Raw genomic sequence first — 15488 nt, forward strand, 5'->3', positions numbered from 1 at the left:
CAGTAAACTGCTCAGAAATCCTTCTGAATAATTCTTGGATGGCTGTGGAATTCCCAATGAATGTGACTGGCATTTTCAGTCCAAGCGCACGCCCGTTTTCACATTGTTTGGAATTCATTCCACGAAATATGGTGTACTTGGATAGATGATTCCATATCTATTCCATAGATGGGTTTGTTCAACGAGGCATTTTTCATAGGAGTAACATTTCGTCTGATTCTTTTCCTGGTGGTATATCTCCAAGTTTGAATTAGGGTGTAGGTGAACAATTGTGATATTAATATTAGCGTTTTCTTTTAAAAGGATTAAGTTACATAAGATGTAATTACCTTTGTTAAGCCTATGTTCTTCAATTAGTGGTCTGGCAGTCGATAGCAATATAATTGGTGCCTCATAACCATCCGGGGTAAGGATTCCCATGACACTTTAAAGAGGTTATTCATTGTTAATTTAAGTAAAATAATCTCTTAATTAAGCTTGAGTTCTTAACCAAATGGTGTTTCGACTCCCAAAAAAATTTTTCGACTTCAGTTTTTTTTTTTAAACATTTGCTTGTAATGGTTATTCAGATTTCGAGATGACTCCAGCGGGAAAATACTGAATCTAAATCAAACCTAAGAACTTACTAATTTTAGAATTATTGTATACTGTGCCTCCAAATTGTTTCATTAAGAACTACGGAATAACGAAGATGATCATAGTTACAGGTGTATTTAGCTTTGCTATAGACAAATAGTGTAAAATTTGCTTTCACTACACAATGTTCTTTTTGTACCCTTTGGAAAATATGAATACCTCAACGTGGTTCGCAGAAGAACTTGTAATAGAACACTGAAGAAAATGTACCTAAGTTTGGAAAATTAAGCTGAACATATGAACTAAAGGTCAATAAAATAGTTGAGTCGTATATCGTATCATGAAGTCAGCGTCGACATGTGTAAAGTCAGCGACTAAAGTTCTTTCCGTTTGATAAAATTAGTTTAGAATGGAAGGAAAATGTAAGTACAGTTTTCAGTAAATTAAAAAGAATTTAATTTTCTGTACGTTCCAGCTATACCACTGTTATTCCCAAAATAAATTTTATCAAATGGAAAGAACTTTTGTCGCTGACTGTACAATCTTTGGAATGTCTATTTAGTTGTATTCAGTTTTACTAAATAATTAAGCTCAATAATTGTTAATAAGCCGTTTATATAAAGAAACAAAAATTCTTGTCCATTATCTAATTATGATATATTTTTGCTTGTAAATATCAAGATTTTTTAATGTTAAATTGTGCCCATGTTCTGTTCTGTTTGTAGGTACTGTTGTGGTAAGATTGTTAATCTTTCCGCTTGTGATCGTCGCACAACGCAATGCAGCGAAAATGAATAATAATCTTCCTCAGCTTCAAGTGCTTCAAATGAAGATGACTGAAGCACGTCAATCAGGAAATACCTTGCAAGGTAAGAATCACCTTAGGATATGTAATATTAACAAAATTGATATTTCTTCCTAGCGTTATGTGAATAATAGTGTGGCGTTACGGCTGTGCGTGCGTAAGTGTTGTTGATGATATATCTGTGTTATCGGAAGGTGTAGCAACGAATTCCCTTGTGCATGTGCTAATCTTATTTGTCATTGTGCATGTGTATAGTATTGAAACAAAGGGATCCCAAAGCTATATGGAAATTGCTTTTCAGAAAATATAGAAAATACTGAAACACAATCTCACACACTTAATATGTATACGTATTTACGACAGCATTTTTTAAACCTGTTAAAACGCTACCAGAGGAGAAGCAAATAAGAAGACATAGTAAGAGCAAATAAGATAAAATTCTTCTTTGGACATGGCTTATTCCATATACCAATAGACAAGCTATGCTGTTCAACCATTGTGGAATACAGAGCTCGAGTGCAATTAAAGCGCCCACCAAGTGTGAACTACGTAGTGTAATTCGATTTCTCCAAGCGGAAATATATAATACAATCATTATTTATAATGGAATTAGCAAAGATTAAGGCTGGAATTCAACAGCTGTGCGCACGACTGCTTTAGAGAGCTTAAAGAAGAACTTACTGACATACACAACGATGTCTGTTAAGGGCGGAAATCTGTCGTGGCAGGCAACTTTGCTAAATGCGTGAATTATGTTTCGGAAAAGGCGAGTATGGTATAATACGATTTCTGAACTGTCTGCTGAGTTCCCTGAAATTTTGAGATTAGCTCTGGAATTATATCACGTAGTTCACACTTGGCGGGCGCTTCGACTGCATTTGATTAGATTTCACACTCGCTACTCCACAGTGGTTGAATGCTATTAATCATTCATTCATTCATTCACAATTGTTGAACGGCAGTTTGTTTCTCAGTGTGTGAAATGAGCATCGTTCAATTGAGGGTTTTGCTTTATCCCTTTTATGTCATCTCACGTAGTTCTTCTCTGATAGTGTACTAGAAATTGAAGAAAGTAACATATATATATATAATGAGTGGTTGAGCACTGAGTTGAAGAGTGGTACAATGTATGGCTGTTTTGAGAGCGGAATGGGTAGCATAAACGCATAGGCTCGATCAGCCAGAAACCCAGGTTCAATTCTCGTCCAGTCGTGCAGATTTTTCACTCGTTGTGTATCATTGTATTAGCACCTACAGAGAAATTCGTGCAATGTAATCGGTCTATTTCGTATATATATGTGCATGTACACTATAAGTGTTTCTGCAAATCACTACATCAAATAAGAAAAGAAGTACGGAGAAAAGAAAAATTGAAGAAGAGTGTGGCCAGGTGAGCAGTATGTTGTACTGAAGAGAAGTTTTTCAATGTAGGATTATACTTTAATTATTTTCTTATATCAGAAAACCTGGCCAGCCATGGTCCACAGGTGTGCATTCTATTCCAAAACCACTGACAACTTCTAAAGTCTATTTTCTCCCTAAAATCTTGACGTACATAGACGTCTAGAGATTGACGTACATATAGTTGTTTGCAAAGCTAAACCAAGTTTTCTTATCAGCAGTAAAACTGTCAAATTGTTATTAGTAGCCACGTACGGTTTGTCAACCAGTTGGATGTTGCCGGTATTCCAAAAGCTTAGCCGCTCTTCCTGTCGCCATGGTAAACAATAAAGGCTGGGACTTTTCCGTACTGAGTGTTGCAAACCAATAAGCAGATAAATAAAACAAGAATAACCATTCAAAATAGGAATAAAATACACACAGGTCATTGAACGAAGTGTTTTCTCTCCATATAATAATAATAATAATAATAATAATAATAATAATAATAATAATAATAATAATAATAATAATAATAATAATAATAATAATAATAATTTATTATTTATTATTATTATTATTATTATTATTATTATTATTATTATTATTATTATTATTATTATTATTATTATTATGTGCTCATATTTTGTGCCGGGCTACTGTGCGTTTTCGGTAATGTTCGGAAAATAGACTCGATTCTGGACAGCCTGTTGGACCGATATTGTATTTTTACCCTATGAATCGGGCTTGCCCGATTGACCCATATGAATAGGGTTGGCCTGATAACCCCATTTTTATGAGAACAAGCTTAGTCTGTCATGATTGTAAATGGTGTGTTGTTTCACCTTATTATCTTAACACAAATTGTTCTAATTATCATATTGGAGCTCGCAACAAGTTTACTAGGTATAAGGATCGAGTAAACCAAATACAACGGGTACCGGACGGGTACCTCTTTACCTGAAAAGTTCAAGCACTAATTATAGGTTAAAATCATACTTAATTAAGAGCTCCAATTGTTTGCATACACTTTCTTTTAGTTAGCCGACCAACGGACTTGCGGTTACATAAATATAAATGCTCAAATTTAAATTATTGCGTTACATTATTGCAATGAGCATGAATGTGATTTACTATTAGGAGTTAGCGTGATGCACTTATGTTAATCTTTTATAAATAACATTATTATTTATTATTAATATTTCTTGTTTATGCCCTTCATGCAACTTAGAATCAATCTCACATAAAGCACTATATTATTTTGAAAATTCTCACATAAATAGATAAAATTAACAATTGGAACTCATCACTCCAAGAGTTTAAAACATGTCCTAGTTTTCGTTTTCCTCAGTTTCTGAAGGTGATTGATCTATCCCAGTGACAACATGATCCTTGTCTCCATCAAAAACATTTTGCAAGACACGATAACTTTGTTCAATGTCTTGGGGCAACCTATAATAATAATAATAATAATAATAAATAATAATAATAATAATAATAATAATAATAATAATAATAATTATTATTATTATTATTATTATTATTATTATTATTATTATTATTATTATTATTATTATTATTATTATACTATATACTATACTATACAAATGTAATACTTGTCAGAGAAAATGTCACTCAGCTTGCTTTGAACAAATTAGTAAAAAGGAACATATCCAATTAAGTTAATTTAAATGTAGTGCTTGTGTTCAAAAAGATAATTTTTTGTTTGTGGTAGTTCAACTAGTGCTAGGCAACTACGTGTCTCTGAAAATGAAAAGAGACAAGATGACCAGTTATCTTGTTGTAAGGGTTCTTCTATGGACTTTGAAATGATATCAAAATTACTTGAATTTAGTGTAAACAAGATCAAGAGTGAACTTTTACATGAACTATTTGAACTTAAAAATGAAATTGTAAGTCTGAGGAAAGAAAACTCTTTGTTGAGAAGTTTGTTAATTGGAGAACAAGTCTACACCCGTAAGATCTCAACTTCTAACCAGGACTTTGAACAAGACTTTACACCGACTCCAAACATCAATGATCAAAATAATTTCCCACATTTAACGGATAATAGTGAAACTGGAAAAGATGAGCAAATATCCTCTAAATCCACACCTTCACTCTGGTCTCAAGTAATATCCAAAAATAATAAACCATTTCAAGCTCTGAGAGCTAACAATTTGCCGATTTCAGATTCTCGGAGAGAACCAAGGAAACTCACCGTTGGCTGTGGCTCAGGTAATTAAAACCTGGTATCTAAATCAAGAAGAAAAGCACTGTTTGTAACAAGACTTAACCCGTTAGTTACTAGTGAAGAAGTTGAAGGAATTGTTAAGGAACTCAATGTGAAAGAAGTGGTTTGTACCAGATTGAAGACTAAACATAATTCTTATTCTTCCTTTCATATAGAGGTGAATGAATTAGACTTTTCCCGAATTAATGATCCTAAAGTGTGGCCTACAGGTGTTCTCATAGGTCCTTTCTATGGTAGATTGCGGAGTTATGGCGAAGTTACTAATCATAATTCTCCTACTAAGCATGATGAACCTAAACCTTAAAATTTGGTATCAAAATGTCCGTGGACTTAGAACTAAAAGTAGTGATTTTTTCTCTTCAATTTCTGATTGTGAATATGATATAATTGTAGTAACAGAAACATGGTTATCCGATATTCATAGAGACTACGATTATTTCCCAGATACCTATACATGTTTTAGAGCCGACAGATTATATAGTGAAGAGTCATGTCAAAGAGGTGGTGGATCTTTGATAGCAATAAAGAAAAACTTTATGGTGAATCGCAGGTCTGATCTTGAACTTATAAGTGAATGTGTGTGGATTGAATTAAAATGTAATACTGGAAAGAATCTCAATATCGTGTGTTTATTTTCAACCAACTTTTTCCCCTGTGAATTTTGAAAATTATTTGAACCATATTTCTAGTAGATTAAATCCTTTGGAAAATGATATATTGATTCTTGGAGATTTCAATATATCCAAAGTTGATTGGTTAAATAATGAACAGCTTCCAGGAATCCATTATTACTCCAAATTGAAGTTTCAGCAATTTTCTGTTTTTTTGGAAAATACTAACCTGTGTGTTGAACCTTCAGTTTCTGCTCTTGATCTTGTTATAACAAATGCTACTTCTATGTCAAGAAAAACCAATCAGTGCATGGTCTATCCTGACATTTTTCATTATCCGATTGAAATCATTGTGTTTTTACCTAAAGGTTGTAAAATAAATAAGTTTTCTGAACGTTTTCAGTTTGTTAGAGGTGATTATTATGCATTATATCAACAACTGGCCAATATAGATTGGTATAATATCTTGTTAAAACCAGATATAAATGAAGCTGTTGTCGATTTTGAAAAAGCAATTGTATTAGCTATGGAAACAAATATTCCGAAATCTAGGCCAAGAATATCTAAATATCTCCAAAAAATCTGTTTCTTTATTAAAAGCAAAGAATTTAGCTCATAAAAAGTATAAAAATACATTAAAACACGAAGACTATTTATTATTTCCTAACTACCGCAAGGCTTTTAAGACTCAGTTAAAAGATGACAAACGTATTCACTATACTAAAATGGAAAATCAATTAAAAAGTAATCCTGAGAAATTTTGGAGATATGTATCTAAGGGTAATAACAAGACTGCAACTGGAATAGTAGTAAATGATTCTCTGGTTACCGACTGCGAGTCGTTGGCAAATTTGTTTGCAGAGTACTTCGCATCAGTCTACCAGACATTTTCAAATATTAGCAATACAGATAATTATTTAACATCATCAGAAACTTTTTGTGAAACGAAAATACATCCTATTACAACTAGAAATGTAAGAGATGCTATTAAATCCTTAAAGACTAAATCTGCGTCAGGTATAGATGGAATACCTGTTTTTATAATAAAAGGTATAGCTGAGGTAATCTCACCAGTGTTAGCATCTTTGTTTAATTGGAGTTTAAATGAAAACATTTATCCTGAAGCCTGGAAAATTGTAGCCGTAACACCAATACCTAAGACTAAAGGTGACAAAATTAACGATTATAGACCAATATCTATAATGAATGCTATTCCTAAAATTTTTGAAAAAATAATGTACAACTACTTGTATAATGCTGTACGTGATCAGTTGGATGTAAATCAACATGGGTTTATAAATGGTAAATCAGTTACTACAAATTTGGCATGCTTTGTACATAGTTTGTTTTCTGTTATTCGATCGGGTGGTCAGACAGATGTTATTTATTTTGATTTTGCCAAAGCTTTTGACAAATTACCTCATCACTTATTGATAAGTAAGTTGTATAAGTACAAATTATCGAATCAAATAATAAAGTGGCTAGATTCGTACTTAAACAATAGGAAATTCAAAGTAAGGTATAATGGCTATATGTCTTCTATTCATAATATAACATCTGGTGTGTCTCAAGGCTCTAATCTTGGTCCGTTGCTGTTTTTGTTGTATGTAAATGATCTACCTGAGAAGTTAAATTGTAGATATTTGATGTATGCCGATGACATAAAAATTTTTAAAGAAATTAAAACCTTTCAAGATCAAGTATCCTTACAAGATAATATTGAATTAGTGGTCAAATGGTCTGAAACCAATTTTTTGCCTTTGAATTTTACCAAAACTAAAGGCATAATTTTCTCAAGGAAAACTAATCTTCTTTTGTATAATTACACAGTCGGTAAACAGAGAATCGATTTTGGAGCCTATGTCAAGGATTTAGGAATAATTTTGGATAACAAGTTATTATTCAATAAGCACTTACAGGTAATAACTTCTAAGGCTAGGAAGAACTTAGCTATGTTAAAATGTCTATGTCGTAATTTTTCGAGTGTCAACACCTGTAAGACTTTCTACATTTGCAATGTGCGATCCCATCTGGAGTACTGCACTGTTATTTGGAATTGTGAAACTAAGTATTTTGTAAATGCTATAGAATCTGTTCAAAACAATTTTTTGGCTTGGTTACGATGGAAGTTTAAAAACTTCAAAGATAAGAGTCTGTCTTGCATATCTAAAGAGCTTTATTTGTTACCTCTAACTGATAGGCGGTGTATTTTTGATTTAAGTTTGTTTCATAATATTCTTCAAGGTGTCTTTTCTATTGATGGTCTCTGGTCCATAAGAATTCCATATCGCAATGTTAGAAATTTTGTACCCTTTGTTTCGGATGTTCCTACCCTGAAGAGTTCAATTTATAAAACTATAGATACAGCCAATAAATACTACAATGCTATAGATATCTTTCAAAGTAATTTTATTAAAATTCGTTCACAATTAATTAAAATTCTAAAGGACAAATACTTTTTTTTTAACTTGTAAGGTGCCATTTGAATTTCTTTTTAAATTTGAAAATTTAAATTTTTTTAGGTTGTTTTCTCGTTCTCTTTTTTAACTTTCTTTCTCTTTTCCTATCATCTTTTTTCTTTTATCTTTGCTTTTTTTTTGGGGGGATACTACACTTCTTTTTATTATTATTATTATCTCGGTTATGAGTTTCACATGCCATATGCTTATTTTGTATTCTTTGGTAAATTTATCTTATTTTTATTTCTGTCTTTATATGAGTGTACTTTAATTAAGGTGTCAATTGATTGGAAAATCATGCTTAAATTATTTTATGATTTTCATGTATGTTCATTTGTAACTTTGACTATATGTATGTTCCTTCTAATATGGTATATACTTTTTTTCCTACTGTATACTCATATCAATGTTATTTTAGTCTTTAGTCTCATGACAGGGTGTACTTGTTTGAGATGTACTTAAGATGATATTTCTGCTTATTTGTTTTCTCATTATGCTTTTCATTGTATTTCTATCTGTAATACCCATTCCTTTTTTTTTTTTTTTTTTTTTTTTTTTTTTTTTTTTTTTTTTTTTTTTTTGCATGTCACTTTCATGTTATTTAAATGTAAGCGCCCTATATTTGTATAATCCTTCTTGGGGGCACTTTGTGGCTGTAGCTGTTTGTCCCTAATAAACATTTAAACATTATTATTATTATTATTATTATTCGACAGGCCATCTGTGTATAATGACAATTTAAAACGTTTTTCTTTAAGAAAGAAAATGCTTAAAAAGCTTTCTATTAAGTACCTAGATCCTCATATTTATTAATGTATGCAGGTTAATATCTGAGTAATAAAGCTATCATTATTAATTTCATGTGTGTAGTATCCTAATTTGTAGTTTGGCCAGTTATCATACACGTGATGAATCGCATTAGAAAGAAACTGACCAATTATTGACCTGCCTAACTATATCATAAAGTTAGAAATGGTGTACTTAGGTACGAGCAGAGCGAACAGGCAGAATCTTTATTAAGCCTATTGCTAATGTTATTATTATTATTAGCAATAATAATAATGATAACTAAATTCCTGGCGCAACAGCCCTTAGGACGCCTAGACTTAACGGCACTCATTTCTGTGGGGTGGGATGATGTGTTGTCAGCAGATCGGCTACCCTCGCCGTTAATGCTGGCTTCCTCGACAGCAGTTTGCTACTTTTTTCAAGTAGCTTCCCAATTGTCCTCACGATGCTGGGTGGACGCCGCAACGCAAACACCGTCTACGAATGGTCACACCTATCTTTTCTCTGACCAGACCCAGGACTGCTTGACTTCGCTGATCTCGCGGGGAGTGATATTCCAGTGTGGCTAGGGCGTTGGTATTAAAATAATAAATACATATTTAAATAGTGATGAAATTAGCTAGGAAATATAGATAAGTACTAAACTGACTCCCTGGAGCTACGGTCCGTGAGGGGCTACGCCTGCCCAATGTCGCAATATAACAAGCATTAACTACGCATTGAAAATATTCGAGATAGGAAGATCTCGGTTTTTAAACTGTGTTGCTATTCTTTTACGCAGTGCTCGAGGTGGAAGATCTAAGGAAGTATACCCCGCATACTCCCCCCTCATTTATTTAGAGCATTGCCTTTACGTCATTTATGGAGAAAACATAATTCAAATGCTTGGATTGGAAGTAGAAAAGTTTTGCTCTATTCGATAACATTTACATACATCCCGACATAAGTTACATCAAAATAATTTGTGTTTTAAGCTGAACAAAGTAGAATAAAATAGCTTTCATATATTGTCACATGACGTGGACTGATTGCAAAGCCTAGCAACCGATATGTACCTTCTTCAGTCACGCTGCAAAAGCTACGGATGTCAGGCGTACGGATGTTACTGTACAATGTTACTATGATAACAATAATGGGTTAGCCATACTGAGAGCTGAATAAAAGTTCTACCTGGGTTTTAGCGGCAACGTCGGAATCTAGTTACAAAGAAAAATTTATGGTAGGGACAAGTAAACCCTTAGATCTTGATCTTCGAGGAAAAAAAATGGTTATGTTTTGTCGTGTACTATATCAAAGCTATCAGTATCCCCTCATTTCAAGAATTCCCATTCGCTACACTGAATGATCCCTACCTATGCATAATTCCTTTTGGCAATGCGTGTCTATTTTACCACATCGTCCCTTAACAATTACCTTAACTTCCTCTATCATTGGGAGACCTGGGTTCGATTCCCGGCGGGAGCTTATGTGGTTCGGATTCCACGTTAATCAGTAGGTCCACGTCTCATATAGCCTCGCTGCTGGACGGGACGTTAAACTCAGTCAACTCAACTCTGTCATGGCATGAGTGGCCAACTCGTCGACCGGCAAGTCGTGGAAGGTAGCCCGCGGCGATCTGTTCTTAAGCTACCCATTCCAATGCAAGTGCCCTAGTGGATTAACCCCGTTAAAACTAAGCAGCATAGTGGACAGTGCTGCTCAATTTGTACAATCGTAAGTAAGGATAAATACATCTTTAAATAAGAACTCTCTGCTCATACTCTGCAATCATTTTTTATATATTTTGCATAATAAAAAAGTTTTAAATCGTAAGACTTTTTATCTATTCATAATTGCCATAAAGTCCAACGAAGTGCCTCTATTTTTACAGACAAACAAGTTGGCATCTCTATTCCTTTTATTTAAAAAAAAAAGAAAAAAAAAAGAAAAAATGTTTTTCTACTCATTATGTACAGGAAAGCTTATTTGTAAATTGCTGAAATTACTTTTGTGAGATAACTCATTTTTGTTTACGTCAACATGATCAATTTGTGAGTTTCTCAAATATACATTGTTATAGGCTTGGAGAAAGACTGGAAAGAAGTTGTTTATTTCTTTTCAAAGCTGTATCACTTTATCTTAATAGTATTATAATTATGACCTTTGGGTTATTTATAATTGAATCACTGATCTATATTTAGATAAGTAAGGCCAGTAATTTCTGAAATGAAAATTATTCCTCAAAATTAAAAAGGTTGGCCATCGTGCTTTATGGAAACTAAGGAGTCCTGCCCATCCCATACTCACCACCTTACCTGAAACCAAAAAGATTTTCCCGATCCATCCTAAGATCATGACCGAAGCGTCCGATTATTGTATTAAGTACAATACATCCCGCTCACCAATTCCTAGACATCCATCTTATGAAACAAATGAATCACAATTTTTGTGCGAACTTCTCGTGTCTTGTATTTTAAGAACCTTTCATTCAAGCTGCACTTCTTACTGAAAGAGATGGAAAAAAATATTTCTATGTTGTCTGCTTACCTGAGCTAAAACTTGTTTCCTCCCTCGCTTAAAAAAAAATAGTGTAAGGAATGTAGTTGTTTAATATTATTATTATTATTATTATTATAGCTGCAAGATATGCGCAGGAGATGGTACTCTTCATGAAAGAAAAGGAAATGAATCCTTTCAAGAACGTCTTAGTTCCTCTAGCACAGGTTAGTTTGTATTTATTTATATACATATAAAGCCGTATACGTTTTATATATAGATAGAGTAACAATGATATTGTGTTCCAGTCTGGAATTACGAAAATTAATTAAATGAAAGGAGGAAAGTCGACTGTTTCTAAATCGTTATAATAAGGATGACAAAGTGACCAGAGTGAGCCACAGAGTGAAATTTCAGCATCGCACTAAAGTTAGGCTGCTATATGTCAGGTTTTGACATGATTATAACAATGTTGCAAACTTCCACTCGCTTTGCAAAGGAGGAGGAATGGGCCAGAACAGACTTCAGTGGCCAAGTGTGGCACTTTTGGATTGCAGCAATAACTGGTTTCCAAGGTAATGCGTTGAAAGCGATGCCATTCATTGCATTTAGTAGGAGTATGTTACGTCGTATCAATGTATGTTTTCTTGCTTGTATAGTTGTCAGTCAGAGATAGAACGGTTCAGATATAAATGGAAGAGAATATTCACTAATAAATGGATTTATGGGTATATGTGAACCATTAATATTTGATTTAAAATACAAATGTGCTACAGCTTATTTTTAAGAATGTGTGTAAATACCCTAATATTAAATTGGTTTGTAAGGAATGTGGCGTTGACACATTGTATCAGTGACAGTACATTGAGCACATTATGACCATGCCCACTCCAGATAAGTTACTTAACACAGTTTTAAAACTGCTGATTCGTGCCACCTATTCTGCAACTAGACGTTGCAAATATGTTTACTCAGAAGATTTTCGTAATGTTCTGGGAACTATGGTGGTGTCGTGTTATATATGAATGTAAATAATTAGTTTATGTAAGATGTGTATACTTTTCAGTGATTATTTATCTAGATTATTGTATTGAATCCATATTACAGTAGATAAATACGAGGGTTGTGGAGTAAGTCATGGCAACCCAGTAATATTTCGACAGTTGAAGGATGCATTAAAAATGTATTACACACAACTGAATGAATATCCATAATGGATATTTTGTTAGTGGGAATCATGAAAGTAAATCCAAACAATCCTGTGACGTACACATGTATTAGTGCACATGTTACAGAACCTCATTTTATTATGACAAACCCTCAAAATAATCTCCCGCACTGTCCACATCACTTTGCCATCGATGTTACACAAAATTGTCTGATAATGATAAACCCTCAAAATAATCTCCCGCACTGTCCACATCACTTTACCATCGATGTTACACAAAATTGTCTGATAATGATAAACCCTCAAAATAATCTCCCGCATTGTCCGTAGCACGCTACCATCAGCAAAACCAACCTCTGCACCATGACTGAAGGGGTAGTGTTGCGTACAGCATTTTCAATGTTCGGCCGGCTCGCCTATCAGTCTACTTCACACAGTGGTTTCTTCATTTTGGGAATGAAGTCAAAATCACACGGTGACAAATCCGGCGAATACGCTATGTGCTTTAATTCTTCCTATCCTCGTCGGCACAGTAGGTCTCGTACGCGGGCTGCCTTATGAGTCTTTTTATTATCGTGCAGTATAATTGGATTATGCAGTAGATCTGGATGCTTCTCCGTAACAGTACGTCGTAGATGTAACTGCAGGACGTCTTTGTGATACACTGGTGTGACTGTGGTGCCATGAGGATCGAAGTGGTAAACAAGTACTTCCTTTGTGTCATATACCATAATCACCATCAGTCGCGTGGGTGATTGGTTCTGCCGAAATTTCTGTCTACACGTTGATCCTGGATGTCTCCACTCTGAGGACTGCGATTTCCACTCAGGTTCATACACTCTAGGGCGAAGTTGTCCCTCTTCATACTTAAAGCGCTGTAGGTGATCGGAATAAAGTGCATATCGTGTCCATTTTTGAACTTTCGTGAGGGCACTTGAAACCCATTTTGATACAACTTTATGTAGGTTCAGAGCTTGCGTCAAAATTTTATGAATGGCGTGTTTCTTAATCGTACTCTCCGTGTCATGTCTCGTTCTCCAACAAATGTTCCAATACGACACGTGGCACATCGGTCCGTGTACTGTGGCACGTGACTATTCCATGTCGCTGGTTGCTTGGGTTCCTCACTGAAAAGCTGTTACCCATATTGCGATATTTCGATATGGCAGAGCATTATTCCTTAATGCTCCTATCAATTCATGGTGATACTTCCATTACTCCACCGGAAAACGGCCACTTTGATCTAAGATCGCTATTCCACTCTGGTAACTTCCATTTTATACCACGACTGACTCAGCTGTTTTCCCAGCGCTCCGTGCTCATCCAGTACGACACAGAGTTATCTATTGATCAGTGTAAAGTGGTCGTGCCAGACTTCTTCCCAGTCTGCATTTTCCATCCACATTTTCATATCGTTATAAATTACTGGGTTGCTATGACGTATTTTGAGGGTTTGAATAAAATTATTAGTTCAGTAAATAACATTTAAATATAGCAAACACTAGCACGCTAGTGCTAATAAGAGTGTCACTGTATTTACTTATTCCAAACTGCTTACTCGCATAAATAACGCAGAAACGAAGTCAATGACTATTACTTGTTTCTTACTGATCCAGGACTGAGATATTCATGTACTTCGTTAAAATTGAGGTAATTGAGGTTTTGTGTGTGAGTCTTGTGAGAGAATATCAGCCAACAGTTTGTAAAAGTTGTGAATAGTAACAAATTGGTATCATAACTGTACTGAAAAACCGGAAGACGAAAATCCTATCTGGATAATGAATTTTCATCAAAATTATTTGGGAATCAGTCCTGATCAGATCGTCCATGAACATGTTCAATATTTTATAAAGGAAAAGAGAAGAATACAAATTTCCTTCTGAGAGTTACCAGTATAGCAGTTATCATTAAAACTTTTGTCAATGTGTTCGTTGGATACAAAATCGTTGGTGTGTGTAGCTGACGTTAGTACATAGACTTTTTTTTTTTTATATAATTCTACAAATTTTACGTCTCTCGTACAATTAAATTAAAGTGTTATCCTTGAGAAACTTATCGCCCTTTGTAATTTATTCTTTTTAAACGGAGAATAATGTAGAAAGAACAAGCCAAAATTAATATAATAGATCGAATCATGCTCTTCCTTCCTGTATTTTCTTTTGATACTGTTTTATTTGCCTATAGGCAGAGTCAGATTAGTAAATAGACAAATCTCTCACGTGTTACTGTTCTGTGTTGTTTTAATTACCACTTTTTCTGTGTCTATTTTTCTTCCGTCTTTTTAAAAATAATTAATCCAATTATAGCTTGTGATTTAATTCCAGGCCCCAGTATTTTTGTCGTTCTTTCTGGCTCTTAGAAGAATGGCTAATACCCCGGTCGAAAGCATGAAAACAGGAGGAATGTTCTGGTTTACAGATCTCACGGTACCGGATCCATATTTCTTGTTACCAATTGTAACAAGTGTTACAATGTGGATCACAATTGAGGTGAGTATACGAAGGGTTAACTTCGAAATTAGATTGTATATTTATACAATGATAGCCGAGTGGTCACCACTCATACCTTGGTTGCTTGTCCCTGCTTCTATATAACAATGGATTTAGGATTTTCGGTGTTGATTTCATTTCGAAGTACTCGGGGAGCTACTTTACTTAAAAGGTAACGAACTTCGGTCTCGAAAGCCAAAAGTCAGTTAACGTTAGGAGACGATGTATTGACCATGTATCACCTAAATGAACGCAACATAGCCCTTTGTAGACTCTTAAGTAACGTCATGGAGTTACACAATATGTAACAGTGTAATCTTGAAACCATCGTTAACTATTCTAAATGCGAGTTTTGATTATATGTATTGTTATATATAGACAATTAATTAACAATATCGGGTACATCGTTCAGAAACCGCATCGTTTTGGCATTAAAGAATGAATTAACCGTACATTCATTTGTCATTTCTCAGAGGTCGGTT

The 15488-nt window shown here is 34.2% G+C and overlaps 1 protein-coding gene across 1 annotated transcript in view; it reads left to right on the forward strand.

Moving 5' to 3' along the window:
- OXA1L (OXA1L mitochondrial inner membrane protein) overlaps positions 1-15488 on the forward strand; it is a 43237-nt gene that overhangs the window by 11208 nt on the left and 16541 nt on the right. The window contains exons 3-5 of the mRNA XM_081765391.1: positions 1302-1445; positions 11491-11576; positions 14842-15006. Of these exons, the coding sequence (XP_081621517.1) occupies positions 1302-1445; positions 11491-11576; positions 14842-15006 (395 nt within the window). The remainder of the gene's footprint in view (positions 1-1301; positions 1446-11490; positions 11577-14841; positions 15007-15488) is intronic.

The sequence above is a fragment of the Thermobia domestica genome, chromosome 7, assembly GCF_964235325.1.
Source record: "Thermobia domestica chromosome 7, izTheDome1.hap1.1, whole genome shotgun sequence".
NCBI classification, from domain to species: Eukaryota; Metazoa; Arthropoda; class Insecta; order Zygentoma; family Lepismatidae; genus Thermobia; species Thermobia domestica.